The sequence below is a fragment of the Crocodylus porosus genome, unplaced genomic scaffold (assembly GCF_001723895.1).
Source record: "Crocodylus porosus isolate Cpor-Errol unplaced genomic scaffold, CroPor_comp1, whole genome shotgun sequence".
Lineage (NCBI taxonomy): Eukaryota > Metazoa > Chordata > Crocodylia > Crocodylidae > Crocodylus > Crocodylus porosus.
In genome coordinates, this window is record NW_017728925.1 from 4,582,106 (window position 1) to 4,594,477 (window position 12,372).

Genomic DNA, 12,372 nt, shown 5'->3' on the forward strand with positions numbered 1-12,372 from the left:
CCCTGTAACACTGGCCCCCTCTACATGTGCAGATAAAGGCATGATTAGATCTACTGCATGCTCCACACAAGTGGGCCTCCTGCCATGCCACACGTATATGACAAGAGGCACAACTGTAGAATTGCACTTTAAATCTTATCATGTCCTATTGCCAGTGCAGGAGGAGCCCAGGATTGGGCTCCCCCTGCACTGAAAAGAAGCAGGCTTCCATGGCTGGGAGCCCCCAGCTGTGGGGTCACATGCAGCTGGGACTGAGAGACCTGAGTGGGCTGGAGGTTTCACACACCCTCGAGTTTCGGGGATCATGGCAGCCACATCCCCAGATCTTGGGGGTTTCATGCTGGGTGAAGTGCATCTCTGCAGCTGGGAGCCCTGTCAGCTGAATCAACGTTGATAGCAACCAGCTATAAAGTCAGTATGCATTTTCAAGGTCTAAATTTATAGCTGGTTGGAGATATTTGTCATGTGATAGCTACTTTGCAGGTATAGCTGGTCTTAAGGTAATTGCACAATTAACCAGTTAGTTTCATAATACTATTACTGTATAGAGAGGGCCACTGATCCTACTCTTGTGTGACAGATTTCTATGTTCCTAAAGCCACATGGGGAGATTTGGGCTCTGCACACATGCTCATGCCCATATACTGAGAGAAGAGTATACCATGGTCCATGCCTGCCCCAGATCTCTGCCAGGACCACACAAATTTAGGCAGGAAAGTAACAGAGCTCAAAGGCTCTGCTTGTTCTCCAGTGACCTGGGGGCAAATTCCTTGCCTAGACCTCACAGTTGTATATGGTAGGACAGTGAAAAGGGGTGGAGGCTTCAATGTCAACCAGGATCTCAGTTACAATAAGCACACTATAATGGCAGCTGTTATGGGGCCAGGAAAGGGAAATACTTACACATGGTAGATCTCCTCTTCCTTCAGTGGCAGTGGAATTACAGCCCAAGCTGGGGAAATGTATTTTCTAGTCAATCATTTTTTTTCTTCCTCTCCCCAACTGAAACCTTATGAGGAGAGTTTACTGGTTAAGTTAGTATTGTGCCTTGCTACTGAACCAGTGGATACCGTCATCCATCTTCGGTAAATGCCACAGTACTGCAGTCACCGCAAAGCACCACAGTCTGTGCTATTCACGTGTGATCACATGTCGGTGTGCGTGCAGCAGCGTGAAAGCATGACGGACACATTCTACTCTCTGGAAAGGTGACGCTTAATCTTTAGAAGAGTTAAAGGGTTCTTAAATTGAAGAGATGTGCTGGGATTGAGCTTGTATATCATGCTTGACACTGTCTGCCACCCATGTCATATTCCTAGCAGTCCCCCCAGACTAGCCATAAAACATGCCACCTGCTTAAATTGCTGCCATTGGTAAGAGTTTTCCTGCCGAAGGGGGAAGAAACTAGCATTGTAATGTGTTTTCTTTCCCTTCCCTGAGGGAATTTTGCTTGCTGTGTGGGTGGTAGGTAAACCATGCTGCTACGGTGTTTACTTATTGCCAGGATAACTTGCTGGGGCTTTTAATTCATGCCACAGTCTTTTCAGATACTAGCAGTTCATGCCACCTAACCAGGTCTCTGACCCTAACATTTTAAGTGGCAGATGCCAGGGACACAGAAGGATGTGGCTTCTTAGATATTCTGATGAGCTCAAATCACCTATGGATCATATGGTCAGGAAAATATCAACAGGCCTTTTTTTTCTGCACGACTGGCTCATCCGCAAAGGAGTATGTTCAATAATGTGTGGAAAATGGTGGAGAAGAAGAAACAAATACATTAGAGAGCAAACAGAAAGCACTGCTGGCTTTGAAAGGGAGACTCTCCTGTTCTGAAGAGAATGAAACTCTGCATAGGATAATTGATCAAAACTTAAGGAGGATCATGTATAAAGGGAAATTTTTTGGATGTTTTCTTCATGCTATCTGAATGCATCTCTGAATGTATCTCTGCTGTGTTCATAAGTATTCGAGAAGAGCTAACCGTTTAATTGAAAAGTGCCAATTGAATGCACAGATCAGGGCAGTACGTGTGTTGACAAGTCTCCTGCTGGCTGTTTCTTGAACAAGGTGCTTTGTAATTCTATTAAAAGTGACTCCGTGAACCTTATAACCACACTGTAAAGCTCTGTATCTATTAACACTCCTCACAGTGTGTTTTCTGAGATAATTTTTAAAATCCACAGTTTGCTCCCATTCATCCCTTCCCTCTCTGTGCTATAAAGTCTGCAGTGGTTGATGCAAGCTACCTCATTTCAGGCACCTCGGGTGCTGGACTGCAAATATCAGCATTGGAGTACTCTACCAGGCAGTGGACTATGCAGCCCCTCCAGGTTTATGATTGCTTGAATATCTGTTACTGTTTTCCAGAAGATGGGTAAAATTCTGCTTTCAGAGCTATGTTTCATATCTGTAATTTCCTATTGGAAATAGAAAAACTACACTTGATCTGAGCCAAAAGGCTAGTGTATATTCAAAATGACTTAATTTTCTTCAGTGAAATTATTCCAGATTCTGTTTAAATGAATGCAGAATTTGGTCCATTTGGTTACCTCAGAAATCAATGCAAGTCAAGAGAGGTAAGGTTATACAGACAGTGGAATATCTCTGTGAAGATGTTTTCTGTGGCTTTGAAACATCAGTGTTGCCATGGGTCCTTGAGCGGTCTTTATTTATAAAATAAAATGAGAATGCCAATGCAGCATCCTTCTTAGCCTGTGGTTAATTCTGGTGCTTTGAAGGACAATAGGACAGGGGGGTACCAAGGACACCCATTGGGGTGGCTTAGGTGCCTCTATATTATTGCTAGCAACATGGAGAACAAGAAGGAGGAACTTGTACTCCTGCTTGCAAACAAAGAGTTTGACCTAGTTGGGTTAACAGAAACCTGGTGGGACCCTACCCACGACTGGGCAGTAGGCATTTTTCAACCTGGAAAAAAGAGTCGGTCCTTGGACCAGTGCTGTTCAATATCTTCATCAGTGACTTGGATGAGGGCGTGGAAAGCACTCTGTCCAGATTCACAGACGATGCCAAATTATGGGGCAGAGTAAACACACTGGAGGGCAGGGAGCGGATTCAGGCAGATGTGGATGGGTTGGGAATGGGGGCAGAACAGAACAGGATGCAGGTTAACAAGGATAAGTGCAAAGTGCTGCATCTAGGGAGAAAGAATCACCAACACATACAGGTTGGGAGGTGACTTTCTAAGCAGGAGAAAGGAATCTTGGAGTCATGGTAGACTCCAAAATGAACATGAGTCATCAATGTGATGAAGTGACAAGTAAAGCTAACCGCACTCTTTCATGCATTAGAAGGTGAATCACGAACAGATCCAGGGAGGTGATACTTCTCCTCTATGCGGCACTGGTCAGGCCGCAGCTGGAGTACTGCATCCAGTTCTGGCCACTGCACTTCAAGAGGGATATGGATAACCTTGAGAGGGTCCAGAGGAGGGCTACTCATATGGTTAAGGGCCTGTAGGTAAAATCCTATGAGGAGAGATTGAGGGAACTGAATCTCTTCAGCCTCTGCAAGAGAAGGCTGAGAGGTGATCTTGTGGCCATCTACAAATTCATTGGGCAGGGGGGCAGTAAAGAACAGGGGGATACTCTGTTTACCAGGGCACCCCTTGGAGTTACTAAGAACAATGGCCATACACTGACAGAGAGCAGATTTAGATTACATGTTAGGAAAAATTTATTTACAATCAGGGTTGCCAAAATCTGGAATGGGCTTTCAAGGGAGGTTGTGCTCTCCCTTACATTGCAGGTCTTTAAGAGGAGACTAGACAAGCATCTAGCTGGGGTCATCTGACCCCAGCACTCTTTGCTGCCCAGGACTCGATGGTCGGACTTGATGATCTACTGAGGTCCCTTCCGACCCTAAAATCTATGACATATATGAAACGCTGCGATTCCTCATTACTAGAGGAGGCTAGATGAACATCTTGCTGGGGTCATTTGACCCCAGTATTCTTTCCTGCCATGGCAGGGGGTCGGACTAGATGATCTGCTCAGGTCCCTTCCGACCCTACAAACTATGAAACTATGAAACTAAAGGGAATTTTATGAAATCTGTGATAATAACAGTTCATCACAGCTTTTGGTGAGATTACTGAATCTACAAGGCCAACTCTGCATTTGAAATGCTGTGGCACTACCGGTGGAGTGATTGGAGTGTGGGCCTCAGCATGAAGCTTACTGTCTATTGAGCAATCCCACACATAGCACTCCAGCGTGGTAGTGAGACAGGGACAACACAGTGTTGCTACAGCCAAAAATGCAGCCTGTTCAATATGTGCTGTCTTTGCATGATCAAGTGGCAAGATAAGATTCCCACACCACTGAAATCCTTAACCATTGCCAGGTGTTTGGCACAGAGCCTGTTCATAAAAGCTCATCTCTGATGGTCTGGGCATCTTGTTTGTGTAGCCAACTTAGTAATAACTGAGGGCATACTTTATGATCAGCTAAACCAAAGTGCCTTTTCCTAAAATTTTCAGTACAGATGGTATAAAGTTATTGTGAAACCCATCTCAAAAGCTTCCAGGATGACCCGGAAAGTTGGGGCAAAATGGTCCACAATAGACCATGGTGGCAGCCAATTTAAGATGTGGCCTTAAACCAGGGGTGTCGCACTCATTTGGCCCCTTGGACCAGATAACTCTTATGGAACGGGTCCGTGAGGTGGATGAGTGGTGTGGGGGCTGGCCATGTGGGCTGGATTGGGCCCAGGGACTGCCACCCCGTGCCAGATCCTGCACACGTGGCACTTGCTTCAGCTGGTCTGGGACCAGGCAGGAAGAAGCACGGTATCTCATGGACTTGCAGGAACAAGCCATGGTGCCAAGCTTCTTTTCACAGGGCTGCTGGGCTCCAGCACTGCAGCTCTTGCCAAGGCGCTTGGCTGCTGCTGCAGGAAGGTCCCCAATAGAAACCAGAGTCAGGGCTTGCAGACTGGATCCAGCCTGCAGGCCGTATGTTTGACATCCCTGCCACGAACCATTTTAAAACAAAAAGTGCCTGTAGACGTGCGGGAAGGCTGCTCTGACATTCTGTAATTACAGTGCATCAGAGCAGACTTGATTAATTGTGTCTGCTGGAGCATACTAATTAGCATGCTCCAGCAGCCTTCACGTCTCATGTATCAGCCTCAAAGCATTAGGAGAGGGGATTTGCTTCTATACTGTCCACAACTTCACAGGTATTCAGCCTACCGAGCTAAAAAGAGAGTCCAGGACTCTTCCCTTGTGCAGGGTGATGCTGCTGTGGGTAGGAAGCACTAGATGAAGTGACACACTTCCTTTTGTAAAGAAGCAGTAAATGCTCAGCATAGCAGTCCAGGGTAGTGATGGGGAACAGAGAAAAAGTCTTGCCCATTTTCTGTCCCAGGGTTTCTGGCAGCCAGAACTGAGTTTCCCAAGGAAGGTCACCACACAATGCTGGGACTTGACCTGTTCCTCTTTCTCTGTGCCACAGAACCAGCTCTACGTGATGCAACCCATGGTTTGCAGGCTAGCTAGTGAATGGACAGCGCAGTAGACCTGCCCATACTTTTAGTTCAACCAATGAGGGAGGATTTAAGAGTGTAGGCTGGGACTTCCCAAGTTCCTTAACAGGTTTAGGTGCAGGACATCCCTGTTAGGTGCTTTTTTATGAAAGAGATTTAATCTTTTAGGAAGGCTGGGACAAGTGGGTTTCTTGGTCTATTCTAAATGCAGTCAGATGCGTGCTTAGTTGTATTTATTGTCATCAGCACTCCCTCGATTTGAGGATGATCTCTACCACGGCTCATGGATGAGTCCCGAAGTGACTTAAGAATCCAATCCTTGAGCCAAGTTCCATCCACTGTATTTACGGCGATTGGAGAGGTTCTTCGTTGTGAGTGATTTCAGGTGCCCTCACCCCTCCTTTTCTTCATGGGTTTAGTGTGATGACTCTCCCCTCTATTCTCTGATGTGCAGGGTCTCCATTTGCTCGTGCCAGTCTGAAGAGTGGGAAGAATGAAAGTTCTTCATATTTCCGGAGGAAAGAGAAGATGTTCCGGTTCTTTATCCGGCGCATGGTGAAAGCACAAAGCTTCTATTGGATCGTCCTCTGTGTCGTTACTCTGAACACCCTGTGTGTTGCCATGGTGCATTACGCCCAGCCAGAGAAACTCACCACTGCTTTGTGTAAGTGTTGGGCATTGTAACCTTATTCCATCTAACCCTTGCTTTCCTGAGTGCTCTGAGCACTCAGTTCATATTTTCACCATCTGCAAACTTGAGGTCTTTTTGCAACTTCCTGTATTTCATTCAGAAAGTTGCATGAATATATTCCTAACTGCCCCTCCGAAACACTATTAGAAAAAGGGTCATGTCCAGTAAAAAGTAGTCCAGAGTGCTTTATCGCATTGTTGATAATGTTGACATTTAATCTAGGCTCAACCCTAGACTTCAAGTCTGAACACCCACAAACTTGATGAACATTTTGGGGGGGTTGCATGAGGGTGGGGGAATGTGACTTAATGATTTTTCTCCAGCAGTTTTCCTTAGCAGCTGTCCAGAGAACCTCCTGGATGCAAGTGTCACACTAGAGTTGATAATTTGCCTTTGGGATTCTCCGTGTTCTGGTCACTAAACCATTTTTATAATAAACATAAGACAGACACTGAAGTCCACATGCACCAGAAATATTTTTCCAGCCACCAACATTTAACACTAACTCAATACAGTTGTACTAATTTATGTAAAACCCTCATAACTACATGCTTGCACGGAAAGTGTCCTTCCATGAGAGCAGTTATCTTAATAAATCAGGAGAGGTCAAGAAGGATGCATATAATAGTATCCTTCTGTGAAAATGTCTTGGGTCCTATAGATATGCAAGTCATAGCACACAAGAGTGCTGTCTGTTGGTTTTGCTTTAGGCTGATGCTTTCAGCCATCCATTAGAGTGAGCTTACAATACTACCTAAACGCTCTTGAAGTGTTACTGCATGCTTTGTTAAAACTTATACAGTTTTATTCTGAAACGAATAGTCAACAAATCCTGTTTTCTGCAACCGAATCCTTTATAAAGCTGTACCCTGTCTCTAGTGATTATATTCATGCTTTCACAATACCCTTTGTACAGAAGTGGGTACAGTATTTACTATAACTATGTTTATCTGAAGGCAGCAAGGCTTGACCCAAAACCTTCTGAAAAATGGGAGTTTGCACCGACTGCATATTGGTGTTTTGTTTACACCCTGATGCTTTGTTTCTCTGCTGCTGAACGCTGACTTGACGTCGTTAGCAAATGTGCACAGCAACACCAGGATCTCTTTTTTGTGTGGTAAAAGTTAATATAGAATCACCTCATGTGTATTTGAGGTTATTTTTCCCTATGTGCATCACTTCACACTTATCATAATTGAGGTTCACACATTATCCATCTCCTGTAATTGAGCTCCTTTATGTACTGTTCTGTGTCATGACTTCCAAGATCACTCCCCATCTTAGGATTTCTCTTAAGAGAGAAGTTGTATAAATGAACCTAAAGCATGACAGGCAGTGAAAACTGCATGATGCACTTTTTATAATTCCTCCTGGATCCCTATCCCTGGGGAAGTCAACTGCAAAACTCATATTGGGAGCAGGCTCCTAGTCTTCATTGGGGTTGCAGTAAACAGAAGGCATCGGCTCTGAGACCTGGGGTCAGGTTGTTAATGGAGGCAGACCTCCATGCAGGCACTTCAGAAAGTGGCCATGTTTGTCAAGCAGTGTAGTATATGACAGGAACTCCTCTCCTTCAATGCATTACAGTTTGAACTGGAGCATTTTGTATGTTAGAAAATCTGTTGTCATTTTTAGGACCATGAAAGTCCATAACAACATCCCCAATGACTTCGGTGCCGAAGATTAAACATGTGCTTAAAAGCTTTGCAGGATTGGGCCAGGATGCGTACTTTCTTACATCTCAAGCCTCTGGACCAATATGCAAAGTTCACCAGTGGCTGCTGGATTTAGGACCTGGGGGCAATTTTTCCAACACCAGACAAAAATAAATGAGATGGAAAAGTAAAATAAGAATTAAACAAAATATTTAATTTAAAGCACCGTAACTTAAGAACAAAGCCTTACTCCCTTGAAATAAGGTAAAAAGCTTAACTTCTAATGTCTTTCCTTTTAATTGACCTGGAAGCAGAGGCCACTAATTACTGGGTGCATGTACATGTGTGCTCAGCTGCGCAGTTGTTCTTTAGTACTTGCTTTAGCTTTAGCAAGTACTAAATGACTGTGCAGTAATTGCCGTTACTGCACAGCCCCAGTGGCGCATAGGTCATTTCCAACCCACAGTTGCTACTGCTACAGCTCATTGCTACTGCACAATAGCTTTGGTGTCACAGTTCGGGCCCGCTGATGCTACATTGCTGTGTAGATGCGCCCACTGTGACTTCAAGAAACGTCTGTATTAATGTTTACTAAAATATTTAATAATGTCAGGTAACTAAAGCTATAGTGAGGGATGTGTGAAAAGGTGAAAAATGTTTTCAACTGTACTTCGCTTGAAGGACTCAGAGTGGAAATAGAGACAGACCACACAGGAAAATTAGCCCTGCCTATTCATTTCCTGAGTTAAACAGTGGAAATAATAAGCTAGAATGGCAAAGTAATTAGAAATCTAAGCATTAGGATTTCTTGAATTGGGGCTAAGTTTCTAGAAAAGTATTTTAAGTCTTTCATCACTAAAACTTTAAATTTCCTAACTTGCTTTCTTGGAACTTACTAATGCAGTAACATTTCTAAGCGAATGTTTAAAAAGTGCGTGAGCTAAAATCCTTCTCATTTAGGAATTGAAGTGGATGGTGCAGGGAATATTCTTATTAATTAGAACACTCAACCCCCAATCCAAAGACCCACTCACTTTGTGGAAGTTCATATCTAAGCATGTACTTTGTGTTCCTAGTATTCTTAGTATAAGCTATATCAGTTGGTTATCATAAGAAAATGGAAATGTTGAACATGGAGAAAATATCTCTGTCCATTCAAAATGAAAATGTAGTTTCTTTTGAATTGAGCCTTGTGCCATGCGCTGGAAATACCAGTGGTTTGGTTTGATGAACCCAAAGATTTAGATAGAATGCCAAATAAATTCAGGTTTGATAGGTCAAGTAGGCTAGGGACAGAAGTTGCACATAAACTGGTTTAAGTGAACAGAACTGGTTTAAATCTGTAAGAGAACAGAAGTTCAGTGCACATAAAACAGTTCAAAATGGCTGAAACTGCTTTAAGATAAACATGGTTGAACAAACTGGTTTAAGATAAACCTGGCTGAACATAGTATCAGATTTAACTGATTTGGGTCAAACCGGTTTATGAAACTTCTGTCCTAGACCCCTTCACAGTTAAATCACAGTTCCCCAACATCCCTGTATGCTTTTCAGCACGGGGCTGCTCAGGGCTGAGCCATCTTCTCCAGAAAGCAGGGTTGATCCCACCCCTCTGCTCCCTAGCTGGAGCAGTGAGGGCTGGCTCACTGCCTCCCCCCAGGCAAACCCTGGCTGGGGTCTGGGGCCAGGGAGGAGGTTAAATTCCCCATCCCCCAAGTACAGAGCTACCCAGCCCTGCTTACTAATTATTGGTTGCAACTGTGGACTACAAATCCAAGACACTTGGAAGCAGGAAGAGGAAGTGATGAGCAACCCGGCAGAGTCCTACTGTTGTGATTCTGGACAGCAAATCCCAGAGACCTTGGGGGCAGCCAAAAGAGGAAGTAAACATACAGCTATGCTGTGTTTATAGTTCTTCAATTTATACTACTTCAGAGAAAGAACTATTTTTGTTCAGGCTTTTATGAATTCCATGCCACTACCTTTCCCTAAACCCACCCGCTCCTCAGCCTGGCAGCATCCCCTGCCCAGGCAGAGCATGGGCTGGGGCCTAGCCATGCCCCCTCCACTCCAGCAGGGAGGGGGGAAAAGTCTTGGAGAGCTTCTCTGTTCCCTTCCCTTTGACAGTGGCTGGCAGGCTTGCTCTAGTGCCCCCCAGCTTCTGGCTTGAGCTACTGCAAGCATTTGCTGCATTTCCTCAATCAAAAGTGATTGTCTGCTCATTTGCTTATTGGTTCAATCTTTGCAGCTTAGACTAACCTGCAAAAACTGAATCAATTCAGCTGTGGGCTTTTTGACTGTCTATACTTAACCATAGTGCTTAACCTTTTTTTGTTAATAATTTTCATTTGCTTTTGAACCTCTTGCTTTTGGTTAAGAACAGGAGGGAAATAGCCACCATCTTGACTGAGAGAGGTCATGTGTGGTGGGATGTGATTTCTAGCACCTCTCTAATTTTAAAGCAGTAGAAATTGCATGAAGAAAATTGTTTTAAAAGTTTCTAGACTGAGGAGTTTGTAAAAGCATCCAGAAATGTAGAAACAAATTTTCCCAAATGTTAAGGATTATCAAATTTATCGTTTCTATTCTGGCCTGTCTTTACGCTGAAGTCTTTGACTATCCTCACCTCTGCTGGATTTGGGAACACACCCTGTATGTAGGAGTCCTTCTTGAAGCCTTATAAATACAATGCTTATAAATATTACAAAAGCAAAGTATTTTAAGAATATCATTGAAACAAGTAATAACATCTTTAGGCACAAGATTGAAAGACTTCAAACATGATTACAAATTGCTCCAGAGAAGGAACACTTTGCTGGTCTGATGGAGAACAAGAGAAATTCAACTGCTTCTAATTATATTGTTTCATGGAAAGTACCTATAATTGAACTAGAAAGCAGCCTTGTGAACTGCAGCAGGCAGGAGTGATGGGGTGGAGTGGAGTCAAGGAGGGTCTGCTCCTTGAAACTCAACCCAGGCACCCTGTATTTCAATTATGCCTGTCTCTCTGGGAAGCATTTAATTAAGTTACAAATGAATTTTCCTTGGAGAATGGCTAGTATGAATCTGTGGGTTTGCATTGATTTGTTTGTCCTTTTCTTTTAATTTTCTCTTTATTGAAATGTTCTGATTTGGTTTTCTCTGCATATTTCCTATTGTCTCAGCTCCTTTGTTGAAGAAACTGTAAGCACTCTAGGAAATGAATCCGAACATATGCTTATTTTCACTGTAGTATCTGTGCTGCACCCTGATCTGTTTAGGTGAATTCTTGGGGCATAGTTCTTCAGTAAAGACCCATAGATACCAGTATACCAATAAGAATCAGTGCTTCACTAGTTATTCCGCTTTCTTTCTCAGTAGAGGAGGAACACCAGTTCCATCTCTTCTGTGAGTATCAGGGTCCCATTGTATAGACCAAGCTCTGTTCTTCAAAATAAAAACCTTTGTTCAGTCACATTGATTAAATTAGCCCCTGGTCGTAGGTGTTCTTTATACAACCATTCACCATTAGGGCTGTGTGAAATTTTGCCAGGTGTTTCGGTTCAACGCTGTTTCAACTTGTTTTGAGCTCGGAACAGCAAAATTGAAATAAAACTAAAGGCTTTGAAACAGCCTTGAAATGAAATGAGGGCAGTCAAAATGTTTTGAAAAACTCAAAATGTTTCGAATGTTGAAGCTGGGCTTGCTTGCAGCTAAAGAGAAACTAAGGAGAGGGAAGGGGAAGAGAGGAGAAGGTTTGCTCTTATATTGACTGTGAAGCTGGCCAGTGACTGTGATCCTTCCCTGAGGTCCCTTCCAATCCCAGTGCTCTGGGGGAGGGACGGAAAAACGGTTGCTCCTTAACACACACACAGTCACACATCATGAGTTTTGCTCTGAACAGTTTGAGGTGCAGTTTCCCAGAACCCCCTGAACCTATCTCCTTGAAATTTGGCATGCTTCATGGCCTCAGTAGGGGCTACCGTCCTTGCAGTTTTCATCCCACTGTGCCTTAACACGCACACAGTCACACGTCACGAGTTTTGCTTTTCAGCAGCTTGAGGTGCAGTTTCCCAGAAACGCCTGCACCTATCTCCTTGAAAGCTGGCAGGCTTCATGGCCTCATCAGGGGCTACTGCCCCTGTAATTTTTACCTCCATGTGCCTTCACACTTACAAGTGACATGAGTTTTGCTGTCAAAACTTTGAAGTGCCCTTTCGCAGAAACCCCTGGACCTATCTCCTTGAAACCTGGCAGGCTTCATGCCTTCGGAAGGGGCTACCATTCCTGATGTTTTCATCCAAATCTGCCAAGAAATGACAAAAGTTATAGGCAGTTTCATGCTTCCCCATTATAACCTACGGGCAAAATGTTGAAACAGTGTTGAAACAGTGAAACGTTTTTGACAAAATGAAATGGAACAGCACTTCAACATTAAATGAAACTCGAAACAAAACACTGTCCCTTCGAAATATTGAAATGGAAGTCGAAATGAAATGATGCCGTTTTGCACAGCCCTATTCACCATCACCTGTT

General features: G+C 43.8%; 1 protein-coding gene across 4 annotated transcripts in view; it reads left to right on the forward strand.

Annotated features, from left to right (window-relative positions):
• CACNA1B (calcium voltage-gated channel subunit alpha1 B) overlaps positions 1-12,372 on the forward strand; it is a 475,064-nt gene that overhangs the window by 284,203 nt on the left and 178,489 nt on the right. For all 4 annotated transcript variants that reach the window (XM_019540610.1, XM_019540607.1, XM_019540608.1 and 1 more), the window contains one exon: positions 5,966-6,175. In XM_019540610.1, the coding sequence (XP_019396155.1) occupies positions 5,966-6,175 (210 nt within the window). The remainder of the gene's footprint in view (positions 1-5,965; positions 6,176-12,372) is intronic.